At 34.8% G+C, this 20,946-nt stretch overlaps 1 protein-coding gene across 1 annotated transcript in view; it reads left to right on the top strand.

Moving 5' to 3' along the window:
* The window catches only part of LOC111058345 (ubiquitin carboxyl-terminal hydrolase 48), a 142,022-nt gene extending 121,475 nt beyond the window's left edge, over positions 1–20,547 (top strand). Inside the window, exons 19-20 of the mRNA XM_039435540.1 lie at positions 1,643–1,721; positions 16,901–20,547. Of these exons, the coding sequence (XP_039291474.1) occupies positions 1,643–1,721; positions 16,901–16,920 (99 nt within the window). The 3' untranslated portion in view covers positions 16,921–20,547. The remainder of the gene's footprint in view (positions 1–1,642; positions 1,722–16,900) is intronic.
* The last annotated feature ends 399 nt before the right edge of the window (positions 20,548–20,946 follow it).

The raw sequence follows: 20,946 nt of genomic DNA, 5'->3' as shown, positions 1-20,946 counted from the left end.
GCAAAAGAAAATAATTATGAAAGTTTTCTGGTCGCGTAATTTTTTATAAAGCTCAAGTTTAAGAGCTCTCTATTAGCTGGTAGCTCTTTTTTATTTTTACATTCCATTGTTATCGTATTAAAACTATTTCTCTATATACTAGTCAAATGTTTATAGGACAGTACTAAGAAACAGTCTATCACTAGATTTTTTTTCAAATCTCAAATCCACCCTGCACAACCTGTTTTCGGTAGGACCTCTTCTAGTAGGATACTTTTTTCTCACAAATGGATGATGTTGGCAATGAGTGACTTAATTACTACGGAGTTGATGGATTATGATTGATTGTCTTAACACGTAGGATTGGAGCAGCAGCAGCAGCAGCAGCAGCTTGTACTACATGTGTCGAATAGTAATGGGAGCAACGCCACTACTATAGTTTGAGTTCAAGTGCTCGTATTCATGGAGTTTTTTCGTCGCGCATTTTGTTAATAATTCAGTTTCAATGGCGTGTGAAGAGGGGGAAAATGGTTGGCATGTTCTTAATGAGCTTAATGAGCCTGTTTCAGGGTGAACGGGATTATGAGCTGTGATCTGTCTTGCCAACCCTTCAGGTTTCTCTTCTCTCTCACGCACGCTCTCTCCCTCTCTGCTCATCCCTCAAGGGTCAAGGCACACGATTACCCCGTCTAATCCTTGCCGTCGGCCGCTTTCTCTCACCCTTCATCCCTATTTTTCTTTTTTGTTTTCTCAATTTTCCTCTCATAATTTCTCTTCTCATTCTACTTTCATCATTTTCTTTTCTCCACTCTGGTGTATGATATTCTAAATCTTGTATCCCTTTCCACTTTCGTATCCCTTCTATTTTTCTCCCACTCTCCTCTTATCCGTCTTATTGTTTTTCTTCAACTTCTTCTTCATCTACTTGCCATTATCTAACTTGATTTTTCTCGCTTTTCTCAATTCTGGCATTGTTATTCTTTCCCCATTCCTTTATTGCCTATATACGTCTTCTTCATCTTTCACGGCTTTTCCAGCTCCTTTTCCTCCTCACCTTTCTTTTCCCTCCACCTCTTGTCCTTCTATTTTTCTTTTTCTTAATAAGCTTTCTCACTTACTATTTTCCTTCTCTTCCTTCATCTTCTTCTTGTTCCTATCTTCTCTTTCATTTATCACGTCTTTCTCCAATTAGCCTCCATCTTATCCTACCCGTTTCTTTCTCCCTAAGTGATGGTACACCACCCTGAACCCTTGGAGTCGTAAGTCGCTTTCATTTCGGCTGGTAAAAAATGCAGCCCCTTGTTGAAAAATTGCCTTCACATGTGTATGTCTTCATGCGTAACTCTTATTTCCAGGGGTGGCAATTTATTTGAACTCTGCATACCTCACAAGAAAAATTGCCACCTCAAAGATAACGAACTGTCAATAATAAATGTTTTTCATTGCGTAAAAACACACTAAATATTTTTACCTGGATTGATTAATTTCTACAGAATGTAACTTCCAATACTTTCAACGTCGTCATCAGTTGTATTTTGAGTTGTAAATACACTAATATTATGCACTGACTCTGATACCAGAATCAATTTTTAAATTTTAGTAATTATTGCTTTATCAATGAGAGTTAGTCTCATGGATTCACATAAACTATCTTGATTTTTAGGTGGAAGAGGATATTGGCGAAGACGCACAGGAGCCTTCATTTAATGGCGCTAAGCGTGAACCAGAAGCTGGCTTCAAAGGTAAGGAGTCCATACATCTTATTACATCTTCCATACATAGGGCCTACATCTTTCTTTGAATTCTAATTTCTCACATTCCAAGTGAACAAAAATATTAATGTGTCAATAAAAACGTTCTTTGGAGTTGAAAAAGTTCAATATAAAAAATTGAGTCATCATTTTAATGCTAAACACCTTTTAATCAAAAACTCAAATGAACTATTTTCATAATTTTATTTTATTTGTTTCAATAATTTTATTCGCGAATCTCAAACATTTATATTTTTGGAATAACTCTGGAACATCTGCTCTGTTGTGCATTTAATACGAGTCAACATTATAGATATGTCAGAATTTCTGCATCATGTGTGTGGAGAACCATATGTGGCGTCTGGAATCCGTTGCAACGTATACAGTTCCCCCTCGAGAATTGTCCTCTGGTGCTGTGCGCTTTGGCAGTGAGGGGCTTCTGCTTAAAAGTTACATCGACGTTATGTGTACTAAATCGACGACCCTGAACTCTACTATGGGTTCAAAAAACTATTCAATTGAAATTGAAAGACTTGAATAACTATGTATGATGAATAATATCATGTGGTCTATAGTTGGTATGATTTGTAACAATCGACAAATGTTTTTACTTTCCCTGCCCTATTACCATAGGTAAGGAAGTAAATTGCTTTCCGAAAAAAATTGAGGTACCCAAATTTCTATACGTTTTAAGGTCCCCTGAGTCCAAAAAAGTGTTTTTTGGGTATTGATCTGTATGTGTGTGTGTTTTTTGTGTGTGTGTGTGTGTGTGTGTGTGTGTATGAGTGTAAGTGCGTCTGTGTACACGATATCTCATCTCCCAATTAACGGAATGACTTGAAATTTGGAACTTAATGTCCTTGCAATATAAGGATCCGACACGAACAATTTCGATCAAATTCAATTCAAGATGGCGGCTAAAATGGCGAAAATGTTGTCGAAAACAGGGGTTTTCGCGATTTTCTCGAAAACGGATCCAACTATTTTGATTAAATTTATACCTAGAATATTCATTGATGAGCTCTATCAACTGCCACCAGTCCCATATCTGTAAAAATTTCAGGAGCTCCGCCCCATCTATGCAAAGTATGATTTTAGATTCCGAATTATCAGGCTTCAGATAGAAAGAGTGAAAATGTTTGAGCATGAAAATCTCTACAATTAATTTTCAGTAACATTTCCACCTAAAATTGAAAATAAGCTCGAAATTCGAGAAAATGTGATTATCCAATTGCAAAGTGTTGGCAACTACGTCATTCTATTAAATGATTCACTATGAAGAGATAGCAGACCTCGTATGTCTCCAGCGTTATTGTCCTGTCACCAGCTGGCTCAGATCTTTGTTTATGAGTAGACTTGAGATGCGCGTGAACACTAGCGTCAGGTGATCAATTTTCATAACGGCAAGGAAAGTTTTGTGAGTGCGCCACACCAGATTTTTTTACGATGACCAAATTTTCTCCACAACTTCTTACTAGGAGTGTGATATACAGTATTTGTATTCTGAGATATTGTATCATGTACGGGAAGAAATAGTAATTGTGTCCATAGATGGTGAATTGGTTGCAACTTATAATTTTACTCAACGCTTGATTTTCTTTATATCATTCAAAAAGCAGTTTTTCTAAATCAATATGATTAGAGTTTCCTGTGACAATATCTTGATAACATTTTTTTTAATACAGCTTGATGCTAACTTTACTATCTATAACTCATGAAAAATTGCCTTCATATGTGTATGTCTTGTGTATGTCATATGTGTATGCCTTCATTGGTTGAGTAGTAAACTGGAATAAGAATCAAATTGAAAATAGTTTTGTAATAAAAGTCTGTACAATACAATACGATTCATAAGTCCTCATTGGAATAAAATAGAATGAAGCTTCTAAGAATATCCATCTAAACACTGTACATATCATCCAAATTGTCATTTATATTGATAGCCATACCTTTCAAGATTCACAATAATTCCCGCTGGTTGATAGTTCTAGACCAATATTAAGCATTGAGCAATTTAAACTTCCAAGGTAATTTATCCCCTATACTCTTGTGTGGTAGTATTTCAAGAATGCGGATCAATTCTAATGAGCACCCCTATAAATTTCCTAGTGAGCAATTGACAGTTACAAGTAGCTCCTGTTGAAGTGATCTGTCTACTATAGACGACTTTATTTGCCTGTTGTGAATGTATTGTCAGAAAACATACCTCTTTTAGATAAACAAAGTTTTTGCTGAATGCCCATATTAAATACATCATTCGTTCTGAACCCACATGTTTATGATATGTATGTTGCTATCTTGCAATCTTCTAGTACAGTTCGTACAATATCATCTTCTCAATTACTCACATTGTGATCAAATAGAATAATAAACTACATAAAACTCTTTGAATTATTTCATGATGCTTTCATATTTTCTTGACTGCGTCTCAAGAATCTCTAAATGAATATCCAGAATCGAATTTGATCCAAATTATCATTTCTTTCCAGATTGTATCTTTTTGTCATAACATCTTTCATTTTCAGGTACATCCGTACAATACCTCATACTCTCTAATTGAATTGAAAATGTTTTGGAGCGATGGTCGACACCTAACTAGCTCCTGAAACGGCATTAAAAAACTTGGGTTGTTATTATCTTAAAACCAAGGTCCTTCCAATAATATTATCCCATTCATTATGCTTTTGATTTAGTAGCCAACAACTGTAGACAGTCATAATAAGCTATCATCAATAATATCAGGAACCCTATTGCTACTGCATGGTTGCATGGTCAATGATTACCATAAAGCTATCGGTTGATCAATCTCAAAATACCCACTACACAGTCTATAGTGAAAATTCAGGGTGAACTTGGTCCAGCTACCTTATTCAAATGAAGAGGTCTGCAATTAATTCCTTAAAGGCGTACCTACCAATAAATCTTATCAGTTGAATTCGTTTGTACATAGTTGTTATTATGTCATAGATGTAATATGTCAAGTAGCTACTTGTAAAACTCATAGATGACCTAGGGTACTACAATCAGTATTCTTCTGTGGGCTGTGTTTAAAGGGTTAGGAATTATTATGTTAAAGAAAAAACAATTTCATCCTCGTGATCTGAAAATTCAGGAAATTGAAACCATTAATGTTTTTTTGTAAAATTGATTTCTCCTCCCCCACTTTTATAAAAACTATATCTCCTGCTCGATCAAAATAGAAAATCTCCTCACTTTAATCCTTTGTTATATAGATGCTTTGTTCGATAATTCAAACATAATTCTTCACTTATTTACTTTATGTAATATATTATTCATTTCTGGCTGATTTAAATGATAATTGTGCTCTAGACCTATATTGTGTATGATAAAAATAGTTCTTATTACTCTTAATTTATCACTAATATTAATAATTGTTATTTAATATCGCCCTATATTCATTTTCACTCCTACTGACACTCCCATGCATGTCTGGATTAGACGGGACGAACGAAATTCAATTTCTTTGATAGAATTTTTTTTTCGTGTTCTGTTGATAATCTGTGTCAACTTCTTATTATCAGTTAGTATAATTTCTCCTTGGAATAACTTGGCCTCGTTATATTCACAATTATTAGGTGCTTCTCATCATTATTCATCCTAATATATCATAATACAAACAAACCAATATTTTGAACATTCCGGTCATTGAAATCCAATTATACGTAATATAGAAAGTTCACAAGTACAGGAAAAACGTGAGGTGTAATAAAAAATATTAAATATTATACGCATAACATAGATACTAGATTATACGATCATTGTCTAATGATGATCCAGAATATTATCTTATGCTGTGTTTCTCAAATAACCGTATTATTCTGTACTTCTACTGTAAGTTACTTCGCAAGAGAATAAGTTGGGGTAAATTAATGAGGTGAAGTTGGAGGAATGCGTGCAAAGGAGGACTGTTTGCATTGTAATTCCTATTTGCTTTGTAGGTTTTGCGGTCGGTGTGGGGTTTAACGCAAGAGTCGATCGGGGCTTGCTCCCGGGGGAAGTGAGCCTCCTCGCCGTGTCTTGCCGGGTTTACCGAGGCTGAGCATACGTCCGTCCCGGCGGGTTTAATCCTTGGCCGGCTGCTCAGGCACGTTTTCACGCCCTCTGCAGATTAAAAATGTATCACCTTGACTCAAAACCTAAGCTAACAGAAGATAATTTCGAGAAGCTTAGTCTGACCAGTACTCTGGTGTTGGCACCCTTCGTCAACCAATCTACTTTGTTTACTGTCCGTCTTATCAATAGATTAAGATGCATCTGGATTTTCATCAATTTTTTATTAAAAAGTTCAAACATCGAGTATGAGGAATGGAATAAAGTATGCAGGTATGATAGAGTATGTCGTGGGTGGGATGTAAGTTGATACGTTATTCTCCCATGCTCTTGAAATCCCTGTATGATCTGAATATTATTATTACTTATATATATTTTTTAAATTATATTTTGACATATTGGGCTCTATAATACATCAAATTCATATGCTATTTTCATCGGTCGTTTATATCCAATGTCAACAGTAAATTTTACAACTGCCAACTTCTTTCTTCATTGTAAAGATCGTTCCCTCCTCAGATGGAATCCATCATTTTATAGTATCGATTTTCTTCGCATTAACTTTTCTCAGATTATACATTGAACGAGAAAGATTATAGTGCTATCCTATAATCCATACAAGTACAATTTCAATTTCGCAAGTGCCGTAATAAGTGATTTAAATCAACTACTCAGTTAAATACTAAACTCAGGAGAAATATAGAAGTCATACTTAAAATGTCATCTTTGATTTGTGTGGGCATTCATCGCTTTTAATTTTTATTCTATTTCATTAGTATTCTTTCCTATCAAATGGATAAATTTGATAGTTGATGGTACAATTTGACATTTCGGACAATACGCAGCTTTTAAACAATTTGTAGCCCATGTTGTAAGCATCACGAGGCAGGCACATGTAGGAGAAGACTCGGAATTATTCGAATATCCGGCAGTAAGATATGAGGCTTGGTAGGGGGGGGGGAGGTGGTTGCAGAGAGGCGTCAGATTGCATTGGGTGGTGGTCGATGTGTAATCTGCGATGTCGTCTGAACGTGACAATGGTGTGAGTTATGAGTGCCACTCGCCAAAATTGCCCCCGTCACCATCCATCCGTCAATGCAATCCCCCTTCAACCCACCTCGCCCACAGCAAGGCTCCAAGAATCGCGTCTCCTCAGAAATTCCTCTTAGATCTACCCAGCTCCTTCAGCCCGAGGGCTCATGATTCCGACCCCCATAATAGATGGCCTACTACTCCAATTAGAATAACGTATTTGTCTCGGATTTGATCAATATGTTTCCTGAATAATCAGGTGCTTTCCATCTCCAGTTTATTATCCATTCATTGCTGATGACTAAAAATCATTATTAGTCATTTGGGAATAATGATTTTGAATGTGAAATTTTGAATTTTCTTCTCCACTCGAACCTTGGTCGTTCGCAACTCCCAACTTTTTTTTCTTTGCTAGCGGTAAAGTTGGTGGTATATTAGAAGATATCGATATTAAAAGAAAATTTTCTATATCTCAAACACTTGTTCATTAAAATAACGAGAGACTTATTTGGCATCAGATCTTTAAAGTCTTTATACAGCTTCCAGTACGCCAAACCTTGTAGCTATATTTAACGTTTATAATATTCTAGTATTCAAACCACAATCTTCAGCTTAATAGTGATTGATAATCTTCTCTTGCATTGAAAATATTCGCTAAATCGACGCTGTTCTCTTTTTATTCGAAAATGTATGTGGAGGTGACTATCAACGACAAAATTCAAGTATTCTCATTCAATTTATATATTTTGTCCAGAGTTGACGAAAATTTTAACAAGCTAGAAGCAACAACAAATTTATTAGTGAAAACAGTGTACAAATACGTTTTACTTCAAATATGCGTTCATCAAGAATTCGTTTTTCAAAAAGTATTTACAATTAATTCAGTCCAATCATCCAATCAGTCCAATTTTTTTTGCACTAAAAATTTCTAATTCAAGTGTGGATCTGGTACTGGTTCTAAGTTCCCTTAAAACTTAATTAAAATCATAACTTGAAAAATATTGACTATTGTATAACTATAAAATATAAACTTTAGAATAACTTTGAAAGATATTGGGTAATTTTGGAAAATTACCAAACTCAAAATTGGAATAGAATTTGTAATGTACTGCATATTCCAATAATTAATGAACCCGTAGCCCGAAGATGAGACACTGAAAAATCGACTTTCCAATGATTGAGGGAACAGAAATAAGATAGTGACTCTCAAGCCATCGCAGACGTACAAGCTCAACTAAATACCAGCCAGAATGAAACGGTTTATCAGGTTTAGGTGGAGCGGCTGGATGACGGACGGTGTTTCGGGAAGTGTCGGCGGTCGCATCACTTGAGCGGAACGGGTGAGGGGGTGACCCTTGATGGGTTGATGGGGAAGGGGGGGTGATAATCTGAATGTCATGTTGTGGTTGGACGGTTGGGTGTTGACTCTCCACCTCGCTGCTCCTGCTCCTGCTCCTGAGGAAGATGACCGCACAATATTACGTGCTGGTCGTTCCCTGTTCCCTGTTCGTTCCAAGACTCCACTCCACTAACTCAACTCGGCCGTGAACCAACACCAAACAACACTCTACACGCTCATCATCATCTTTTCCTCGGCTATTTGTTTATTATTGCTCGGCTACACGGGAGAACTACCTAGCCACCACAACCAGAGCCATGTAATCTACAATAAATACTTCACTATATACTGCTACTCTATATGTACTCTTCATTCTACAGCTAAACTCTATAGTTCCTATAGTCTTATATTTATGCTAAAGAGCTTAAATTTCTCGGTTACGGACTCGAATCTTTGGTTAGTTCTATATATATATATATATATATGTGTGTGTGTGTGTGTGTGTGTGTGTGTGTGTAGCCTACTACAGAGGTTGAATGTAGTAGAGCGGAGATACTTGAATCCTATTCAATCGTTCGTACAGGTACACGCGCGAATCTTCCGCACCCTTTCATTCATACAAACTAGCTGCATCCATTCTTGCGTCTGGATGTTTGGTAGCTTCAAGTATATAGTAGTTAGTTTGTGAAAATCAAACTTCTTGTAATCAATTGAAACGACAAAAGATTTTAATGATTTGAAATTGATGAATAAATAATGTTATTTATTATAAAAGCATTGCATTCTTTTTGTAAAGTAAATAATAGTTCAGTACAAATCAGTATTTCTCAATGAATAACATAATGTCCCATCTCTAATCAACAAGGCTACATTTTTGTTAATCACCAATGATGAAATATGTATTTTAAAACTCAATCTGTGGTTCCCCCATCATTTGAAAATGTACAGTATTGTTCCCCTATCATTTGGTAAGGTACAGTAAGATGGTTCAGTGTTTCATCTTTACCAAGCTCGAAGATAATCGTTACTTTCGCAGATACATGTGATACACAATACCCAACCAAGTTCATAAATTTCTTCAAAATAAACTGTAGTAATTTGTAATCAAGACAAAGTATCAAGGATTCACTCAATAAACTACTGAACAGTTGTCCATGTGTTGAGTACATAGATAGTGCGTGCCTAGTACGTAGGGAGTGGGATAAGCGTATCAGATGACAATCGGGGTGGGCAACAAAGAACATTAATAATATCCCCGGTCGAAGCTTCTTTAGATTTATATAGAACGAGAAAAAGAGAAAAAACAGTGGCATCACATGTGTTACACCACTCGACGAAAAATGTGTCTTGCCCTCGTCTAATGTGAAGGATTCCCTCCAAACTGCTTCTATCTTATCCAGCGAACTACCATCAGCCATGGAGCATTCAAAATGACGTCATAGAACAGATTTTGACGTAATTCGGTCCTCTGTAGACGTAATGATTTCGGGATCAACAGTCGTTTTCAATTAGAAGTGAAGACAATTTTTTAGCTGTAGTTTAGACTGCAACATAACGGCTCACGGCGACTACTCAATCATTTTTGTCTAGAGTTGCTGCCTAGTGTTGTAAACGGATTGAGAAATGTTTCAACTGAAAATAACATTCAAAAGGGCTCTGTCAAGAGCAATAAGTTGACAGGAATTTTATCAATTCTCTGCTCACTGTGTCTTAGATCATAATAGAAGAGATGATGAATTTGTGATTTATAGTAAATGCTTTTGAAAAATAACGTACCATCATTCATCCAAGGAAGACAAGGAGTGCCTTTATAGTCCAGTCAATATAGACATAAAAAAGGGGGTGTGCTTGCAATTTATATTGTAGTTCTGATTTTCTAATATATTATTTAGGTAAATAAGAGAAGTCCAGAACCAATTTCTTCATGCAAAATTCCCTTGTGCTAGATACAGAGTGGTCCAAAAACCTCATATTTTCGGCTCATTTTCCAGTTTTCAGCTATTTCTGCCAAATATCGTAATCGGACAGAAAAATTTGCTCCTGCCTTTTTTTTAGATCATAAACTTCTGAATAAAATTAGATCATTCGGAACTCTCTATCTCCAATGAGTACTGAGTTATGATTTTTCAAAAATGAGTGAAATTTGAAGAAAAAATCAATTTCGATAAAATAATTTTAGTTTTTGATCAACAATTGGATCAATTTTGATCAACTGATTGTTACCATTTAGATGTATGATTCAAAATCCCTCTGGGCGTATTTTTGTGCTCTACAATCTGAGATCAGGTAGAGCGCTCCATCTCATAGATTTCCAGGTACACCTGACAACAATGCTCTTTGTATTGTGAAAAAACACCTAATTTTCAGCTTCAACCATTATCACCAACTACATTGTCCTCACATTGATATTTCGCACAATGACATAGGTTCATGAGATTATGTTCTATGAGAATCACCCGTTAGATGCACTTCATTTCAGTATTTCCAAGTGGAGAGGCGCGCTTAAAGGACACCTCAAGGATCAAAATTTCAAACACTTATAACTTATGATACAATGATGTTAACTTATGATGTGGAACTCTGCCATGTTTCATGTTAATAATAATAATAATAAAAGCAGTGAAAAATTCAAATTATGAGTATGGTATCCGGTAACCCTAATGTTTGCAGTTGAGAATTTCCTCTAAATTTCGTATTGAGAACCATCAACCTTATTTTAAGATTCAACTTGCTTTGAAAAGCCCATGCATTTTTCTGATTAAACTCGAGGAAAGAAGATTTTGCAATTACTGTCAGCGGAGATTCAAGGGCAGCAGTGCACAATGTTCAATTAGTCAATGTTTTATTTTGGGATACATTTTATGTGATGGACAAGTTAGTAATCTTGAATAGGTGGATGAGTGGTCTCATCAGCGGAATATAACCTATCATTTCAGTAAACTAAGGACAGCATTTTTGTTTGTCATTAAATGGTAACTAAGTTGAATCAGCCAACATTCAAAACACAAAGATATAGAATCCATTGAAGTGACTGACAAGTTGGTTAGGCTTTTGAATAAGCGGGCGTTTTCTCAGCAACTCGCAACCGGCACTTGATCCACAGCTGTCTGATGTTGGGGCAGGTCAAGGATGTTATTAGAGCGCAAGGGTTAGCCGTTACCAGTTTTTTGTGGAATGCAAAAAACCGGGACTACACCTTTATCATAACCTACATTATATGCACATTTACAGATAGCAGAAAAAGTGCGTCGTTGAAGGGCTCGAGAACACGAGTCGGATACGGGACCGATCATCAGCTGTTGACCAATTTCAATTTTTTCTCGGCATTTTAAAATTTACCTAGCAAAGGATGGAGGAAGACACGCATTTAGATAATAGGCCTGAACGATAGTGGGCGACACCTGTTCAAGTCGCTAGAACAGAAGCGCTAGAAAAAAATCAAATGCAGGCTTGGTTGGTCACAGTGCAATGGCGCTAAGTGCAACTGCAATTTCACACACTCGCATCTAACTCTGCAAAAAAATTGCTGTTCACAGTGGTGGTGGAGGTGGTGGCTGTTTATGCAAAATACTAGTTTCGTTATTTAATTGATTCCCCGCTAGCTATTAATCATCTGACATCCAGATATAAAGCTTCAGTTCAGCTTGCGTGGTTCTGAAAAAAATGGATTTATAGAACAAATTATTACCACCATGTTTGGTCAAAGGTATTACTTTTATTATTTGTAACGGCCAATGCTTCACAAATGATTGATTACTTCAGAAAATATAATTTGCTGAAGTTTTCTGCCAATTTGCCAATTTTCATAACATTGAACTCTACGTTTTGTATGTAATTATTGAAAAATTAACAATAAATAAAAAAATAATTTGAATTTAAAATTCTACAAAATTAGATTGAATTAATCTGAGTAGATGAATAATTATTCTAGAGCCTACAAATAACCAATATTTCGATTTTCTACTATTTTACTGTACTGAAGTAGTAAGCCTTTGAAATGTAGTTTGGTTCATCTGAGATTGATGTAATGCATCGTGGTTCATTCTCTCTTGAATCGTATACGATTTGTTCGTTTTTGTTTTCAATGTGTTTCACCGATGTAAAGATTCTTCTCTAACATAACAAATCATGTCTAAGCATAGTTTGACGTAAATCGCATGCATAATCAATATTTTTTGCTGGTGATTAATGCTAGATCAAGTTTGAATGTGAGTTTATGGGACTGATTGTCACTGATTGTGTGATTGTTGTCATTCGTCATAGAAATGATTTTAGAATAATTTCTGTGATAATGATATTCAATATACAAATAATAAGATTTTTCTCCTTATTTAAGTTGCTATGTATCGAAATTAAAAACATTTCAACTCACTATCTTGTCTTTCTATAGAAATTTTCAATGTTGAGATACATAGACTTTATTTATGATTTCAAAGTGTTGAGAACGTATTTTATGTCAATAGATAACCTCATGTTTGCTTATGGTAAGAAGTTCGCTTCATATTCTTGTAAGCTAAGAGAAATAAAAAGGGGAAGAAGTCACACTCCAGATGTTACTCAATATTCTTCTTATGTCTCGAATTCCCTTTATAGTTGATATTATAACTGACGCCTAGTTAATACACTTGCTACTGAAGCTCCAACGACCATCAAAAATAGAATTCAGGGAGTGCACCTGTGTCTTGTTATTGTTTCTCCCTTTTAAAATTATTCATTTTCTCACACATAACAGTTAACATTATTTGTGTAACTAAAACCATGGTTTATGAGTCAACTCAGGGTGTTACTCTGACAATTTTTTCATGAATTTCAACATATCAAACCAGAAAAGTATTGATGAAGCACTTATACTAATTTGTATTCAAGATTTCAAATTTTTCTTCATATTTGTTGAGTATTGTCATAAAAATGGGATCTAATCTCTACTCTCCCGTTGGCTCAGAGTGTTTGAATTCAAGAGTTCATGATACTCATATTGGCGACTCATTCGCCATTCTCGAATTTTTTAATTTCCTTTTTTGTTATATGTGGATAATGTTGAAAATTCTTCTAGGCTAGTGCACAGGTGGACCACTGGGAAATGATTTTGAAACAAATAACATTTGGAACTGGCTTCAAGCGTACATCATGCTAACCATCACTCATCTTTGATTTGATCTTAAATCTGAGCTATTAGATACTTGCGATCAGGTCAATCACTGCTTTTTAAGTCCACTCAATATCAAGGAATCTTGATTTCATTGATTAGTATTTGCTCATTTTCACAGAGGTCGAAACACTGCATTTGAGTTCAAATTTATTGTTAGAAACTAGATATCATGTAACTTCTTGGCCAATTTCTGTCTCAAGAAAAAATATAAATGAATCAAACCTACAAAATACTCATTCATATTCATATTTTTTATCATCCTTCGATAGCCTGCATGGTTGTTTATCTATGGACGCTTCAGTACAGTCATTGTACAGTCTTTATCCTATGATAATCCTGTATCTATATATATATATATATATATAATATTCCATTATTGGTGATAGATCTCTATCGATAATCAACAATGGTTGATATACGAAGGTGATACCTAGCCAAGCAGTCTGGTTCTGACTACAACCAACTGGTGTCTCTGTATGTATGAATCGACACGTATCCTGCAATATCAGTTAGATGTCCATACAAATTCGTGTCAATTCTGGTAGTGATCATGTCTTGGTGAAGCAGCAACTCATCTCGGGACACGTAAGCTGGTGGTCGAGACCGGATGCACGTAAATCACTGGATGCTTCCCGATCACTGTTTAACTTTTTAATATCGTTCAGCTCACCACATGCTGAACCAGTCTATCTTAGACTGAACCTAAACTATCTTCACGTACCGAACCTCCTCAACTCGTGCAGAGCATTGGTTTGCTTTTTGGTACTGTCTGTGATTGTTGCGAAGTCGAATCAAGCTCAACTCTTGCATGCATTTGAAGAATTTGCATTTCATGTGCTCTTTTATACACTTCTATGAGTTTAAATGATGTATTATTAAATTATGTATCTGACTTCAAAAAAAAAAAACTAGAACCTAGAAAGTCTTAAAACTTGAGCTGTTGACTTGAACTTCTAGGGTAACCGTCCACTGGAACCGTATTCAACCGATCCGTTCGGCCGTTGGATCGGACGAATCAGCTGGCCGTTAATCCGACCGAATATGGTCGTACATTGGAACCGTTTACGTCAGTCTAGTTCAGTAGTTGGCTGGTTGCCAATTATTGAATTAACTACTATCATAGCCACCAAAATTTTTCATAAACAATGATTATGAGATTTTGAAAATTGAATAAACAAGTATCCACTAAATTAGTTATTCATTACAATAATCTTGTCTTCAGATCCTATTTGTTCAGCAATCTTTGCCCACAGATTCTTTTGAACATCACGACGATGATATCTTTTGTCTCGCATATCCCACAATGGAACTTGCTCTTGAACCAAACTTAACAACTTTTCATTGTCCATAGTTACAACTCTATAAAACATAACAACTTCAAAAAACAAAGAAGACTGTGAAACAATTTTAGATAGGAACACTTTGTTCTCTCAGCTCGACTAGCTAGTTCGGCCGAATAGAGCCGCAAAATCCCATTCAAATCTGATCGAAAAATTGATCGGCTGCAGACGGCCATACACTGCCGTATGAACCTGTTGCAATGACAAGCATCTATTCCTTTCTTTGTTGGGAGATCGTTCGGTCGCATTCCGTAGTTTTCGGCCGATGCTAGTTTGGACGAAAACGGTTCTAGTGGACGGCCGACCTTAATTGGAAAACTAATTTAAAACATCAGAATTGCTTATATTGAGAAACCAGTGTGTGATAATCAAGTTCACCCTTTTCGATTTGAATTATGTTTTTCAGCTTATTATATGAAATTTAGTGATCACCACCGCTTCAGATACAATCTTGTTATTAGATTCATTGGACTTGATGGAAATTTTGTATTTCAAGCTCTATAATTCCAAGTTGAAAGGTACTCCATTCAATAATGAAATAAAAACACACATACAGTATATTGTCAAATTCTACCGTTTATCATATTGCACCTATTAGTACTCCATCCCTATGATCTGATGACATTTGGATTGCTGATTAATGGAATCCCAAGGAGTTTAGTTTTTTCTCAATATATTTTGTTTTGGTTCGGCTTCAGTTCACCTTGATGGTACTTGAGTCACGTTTTTATTCCGAATTCACAATTCATACTGTGTGAAGAAATGAAAATAAAAACTTCAAGTACCCTTTTTTCCAAAACTTTAAAAAAAGTGTACTCAGATTTCTTATTTTTATTTCTCGATAATATTAAGAGTAGCCCTTACAGAAAAAGGTAAAAATGTGCTTCATCAATGGCAAAAGCAGTTGAACTTATTGTATAATGTTTGCATTAGATAGTGTGGGAATCATTTAGTTTATCATGTTTAATTGATAGAAAAAAGAGCAAGTCACCTGACTGGCAATTAGAGGGTACCGCGGATTCCCGCGAATACTTGTTCAAGCTGCGTTCATCCACTAAAAAGGATCACCTATTAACAAATTCTCTTGTCAATATTAACAGTTATGTAAGTCTTCACGATGTTTCATAGCATTATTATTATTAACGTATCAATGGCTTTTAGTGGTGGGGAGACCAAAGGATGGATCCAACTCGCCGTATATAGTCCAAATTTCCCTAATGGGAAACTGGACATAAGGTTATAGTGAGCACAATACTTTGAATTTATACTTTCTTTTTCATAGCATTAACTTCTTGTATCGTCAGTTCTGCACATTACGAGATATTTAGCGTTCGATTATTAGAAGTTGTTCTGCGGGAAAGTTGTAACTGGGGGAAACAGCGGAAACTTATAAGATGTGGCTTGTATTTGGGTGTCCTAAGCGTGGGGGGGGGCTAGTGTAAAAGGGGCTCAATGCCTGTCAAGGAGAGTGAGTGGGGGTGGATGGGGGGAATAGCAGTGCTATGACAAAGCGGCAATGCTATTGTGAGACATTCAATTCATTCTGTCAGCATTGGTTGAACGGGAAATATTCGTGTTATATATAAGAATTGCTGACAGTTCCAAGTGAATCCAACCATAGCGAATTCAGCAAAAAGCGCGCCACTAGGGGGTGGACTGACTCCCTTGGATGGACTCCTAACAAATGACGACCTACCCGCTCTATCTCTTTCTTTCAATATCATTCTCACACACTCACTCACTCACTCACTCTCTCTCTCTCATTCTTTCTCTCGCTCGCTCGCTCTCTCTTCCATTTGGCTATTACAGTGATGAGTTTTGGTAGTTGGGATGCATAATGTCGCCATGTGTGGTTTCGTCCGAAATATTTCTCGATTTGATCAAATCTTCTGGGTTCAAAATCCAGTAATTTCATAATGCTTAATATACCAGGGTAAAACTACCAAATAACAGCTCCTATCATTTGAACATTATGAACTCTAATAAAGAAGGATATACTTGAAATATTTCGTGTTCTATAAAACCTTCCAATGACGAACTCCTGCTTTCAACTTGAACATCTTCATTTCCTAAATTTTCTTATATGAATTGTACAAAACAAGATAGAGTGTAATTTCCAACAATGATGATGATAGAACTGTTATCAAAAAGAAATAAAAATCTATTAACTGCAACTAGATGCAGTTACACCAATAAATCAATAATTTCTGACTCATCTTTATGTCCTCTTCTTTTTCAGGAACAAAACTCTTTTCGTGAAGAACTCTTCTCGCTTCATAGCCGAAGAAAACTCTGGATAGTAGGCCTAATAAAAAGGCCAGGAATAGCCGAATAGTGGCTAGCCATCAAAGGGAAAAGCAGGAGAACAACGTCGAATTGAAGATTGAGAGTAGTCTACACGATCGACTCATTTTGTAAATTTAAAATAACATTCTAAATAATAGTCACTATGTATTTCACATCTCTGAGAGACCTAAGTAGATCTATAAGTGTAATTTTAAGAGTTGATTTTCGTATTTATACTACTTGATAATGGATTGTAATACCAATGATATTACAGATTATGGTAGAATTGGGATATTGGTGGAAAACTGAATTGTTTTGTAATAATTACCAACGGAATGACCAAACGGAATGATTTGTTTCAGATATGTATTAGGTGGTAAAACATTGTATTCTGGCTATTTCCATCGTAATTACTCTGAATTTCAGGTTATTCTCCTGTTTAAAAGCTTATGTGATTCAAGTGACGATTACGAGCCCTACTTGGTAGTTTTAAATCATACCTCGGAAGTATCATCTTTCATTTTTAATATTTCATTACAGATTGCTAGCTTGAAATCGTCAGTTTTTTGAGGGCCTACAACATAATTATGCTTTTGATTACAAAACCCATAAAAGAAAAAGTAATCATCTCAATTCGGAGCAGGTCAAGCAAGATCACCTCTGATAACACGATTAAAATAATGCTTCCGATATAAATATATATATATATGCGACATCACTCGAGTCACATAATTTCAAGTCCGTCAAGAAAATATTGTTTTTTACTTTTGGCTTCTTATAACTATTTCAAAACAATCCATTATTTCTACTGTGCCCTGTACAATACTAGTATATCTATTACTATTATTTGCCTGCCCTCCATTTTAATAAACAAGGACTTGAATGAATTTTCATATATTATTTATTTTTCATTTTTCCACATTAATATTACTTTTTGCGGCTTGAAATTAATTTGAGGAATGACCAATATAAATGAACTGATTGTTTTGTAATTCTAAATTGAATCTTGTGTACAAAGTTCGCTCATTCGTGTAAAAAATTTGCTTTTGTAGTATTTAAGCCTCTTATCAATTTAATTAGCTATTATTTATTTAACTATTCTTGATAATTTGAAAAATATCTATTACTTTTTATCGGTATGAGTTGAAAAATTATTCTTGTTACACATATTTTGAGCGTTTTGATTCTAGTAATTTCTAGCTCATTTTAGTGAATTGTTGTATCCTTATAACAAATCATTGTCTTACAAATCATCGCATTCTCTTTTAATTCATTGTTATCAAGGGACCACGGATCATGGAACTTCATGATATCAAAACAGTAGCTTCATTTCAAAACATTACTATAAAAACTATACAAATCTTGATGAAAATTGTAAAGTATATTACTTCTCCCAAGACCCTCTTGCAAAGCTACATTAATGAACTTTAATATAATTTTGTTTAATTATTATAGTTCGCCACTTTCCAAATGCTATTAACTTTGCTCTCTAGTCACAATATCCATAAAGGAGATATCGATCGTCATTGTTCTTTGGTTTACCATTTACGATATTCATGTTGAATGAAAAATTCACAGAATAAATATAATTATTGTAACCTTGATATTTTAAAGACAGTTAAAGAAACATACAGCAATGTACTATTAATCTTGCCTCTGTGAGTTGACTGCAAATCCGGCAGTCCAGTCACAAAAACTACAAAAAGTGCCAAAGTAAGATAATTAAATTGATTCTTAATTTATAAGTGGAGTGATGGGGAAATTTTGTTATTTACTTTTTTCATTCTCCGCGAACCTCGTACTGAGCTGAGCTTCGCAGTGTAACAATCTGTTTCACAATTGATCACAACTGTGATGAAAAATTAACAATTGCTTGACTTTTATCTAAAATTGAATAGAAAACTTGAAATAAAATTTATTGGGGTACGTACAGTATTGTTCAATTTGGATAACCTGAGTAATGATTCCTATTTCAAATAATATTATCAGTCCAGTCAAATGGTCATTTTCCAGGAAACAGCCCCAAAAGAGTTTTCCTCGTTGGTTCAATATGTATTTCGCGGCGCTGAATTCGAAACTGAAATTTGCTGACGCCAGACGACAACTTGAAAACCCACAAATTCTGAACCTTTTTTCATTTTATTCTGTGTTTTTCGAGAAAACCCATTCTCTTCAAAATTGAAGAGAATAGCATTTCTAATAAATTAAGTGGTAGTTTTCCTCACTACAAATCCTGGAATTAAGTGCATGTAATGGCTGATTCTCTTAGAACATAACCCTTGTATAACAATATGATTCAAGCTATTGATTTGACAGGTTACGTAGACCTTCGAAATTTATTGCAATGAAAAATTTTTACTTTAGTTTTCTGTTTTTCGAGTTTTCCCTGTCCATCCTATACTAAATTCCTGAAGAATCTTGTTGAGAATTAATTGTATTTTTATATGAAATGCGTTTCTTCATGATTACTTTATAATATTCCAAGTTGTATGTCTTGTATAGAGTGATAGTATTGAGTTTCCAGAATTTTAAAAATACCCGTTTTTTTTTTTTTGAAAATCTGTAGCTCCAAAATCAGGAATCCTGCGCGACCACTCAATTTAAAAAAATCTATTCTCTTTAATTGTGTAGAGAATGCTTTTTCTAGAAAAAAATAAGAAAATTTAAAAAAAGCTCCAAGATGGGGGTTTTTAGGGGTGAAGCCGCCGTCTGACCTGTCAGCAAATTTCAGTTTCGAATTAAACGCCGCAATGGGACCGACCAGTAAAATTCTTTTGGGGACTGTTTCCTAAAAGATGACCATTTGAACTGGAAACTCTTCTATACAGCTTTCTGCTCACTGAACAATTCACAGTTTGTTCTTGCACATTATATTTGGATATTCTGCCAAAATATAAGGATTATGTTTCAAATTCATGTCTAGAAGACTTGACTAAGTTTTCAAAGCTTGTAAGTGTAACTATGAATACTCTAATATTATATTTTCTACGAAGGAAAACATACAACAAATGGGGCCTTAAAAGGATCTTATCAAACAATTTTCAAACTATTCTATATTAATGAAATTTGTTGAATGAGATGTGATATTTTTGTATATTGTTTATTTCCATAACTGAAAAAACACAGTTTTTTGTCACATCCACATTTATTAGACTTTCACACAGGGATTCAGTTTCGTGTTGAAACCAATTAATGTTAAAATCAAGAAGATGTGGTGGTTTCAACACGAAACTGCAGTTCTGTGTAAAAGTCTAATAAATGTGGATGTGACAGAAATAAAACTGTGTTTTTTCAATTATTTATTATTAGTTATTTATTGTTAGTTTAAGCCCATTGAATCATTATTATTTGTCTGTCTAACAATGTATAATCGACATGAAATGTTTCAATATTTTTTCGAACTTTCTATTTTTTTAACTTTGAAGTATCACTCACTTTCATTCAAATTTATTATTTTTCTATAAAAATCGAGTGAGTTTAGAAATTAGGTAATTGTATGTTGTTGATTATCAAGTTGTCATCTGTTGATTAGTAACTCTCATGGATCTATGTTAAAGTTGGATTTTAAATGTTGAGTTGAATAAAAACAAATCAACCATTTATAATTCTTTACCCCCCCCCTACCATTTCCTAGTCCCAGATAAATTACATAATTGTTTCTGCTTAGTAGGCTATGACCAAAATCAATAAAACGCAATAATATTAAAATGATTATCACCAGTTACAAGTCAGGATTCCAAACAAATTATCGATTTAGTTTCACCACTCTTTCTACAATCTCTAGTCATATTACTCAGACAATAAAACATTACTTGAAATTCAAATTATTTCTAGTAACTCTAGTTAGTCTAGAAGTTTCTAATGGCTTCTTGGTCTATTTCTAAAACAATGAGATTAGTGAAAATTGTCATCATTCTAGTGGTCTGTGTCTTCTACTTTCACATACCAAGGCTGACCTTATCAATTCCATTTCCCTTCTAATTGATCACTATGAATTGG

Source organism: Nilaparvata lugens, chromosome 1 (assembly GCF_014356525.2).
Source record: "Nilaparvata lugens isolate BPH chromosome 1, ASM1435652v1, whole genome shotgun sequence".
In the NCBI taxonomy this organism is placed as follows: domain Eukaryota; kingdom Metazoa; phylum Arthropoda; class Insecta; order Hemiptera; family Delphacidae; genus Nilaparvata; species Nilaparvata lugens.
This window is presented reverse-complemented; position numbering and strand designations above follow the sequence as displayed.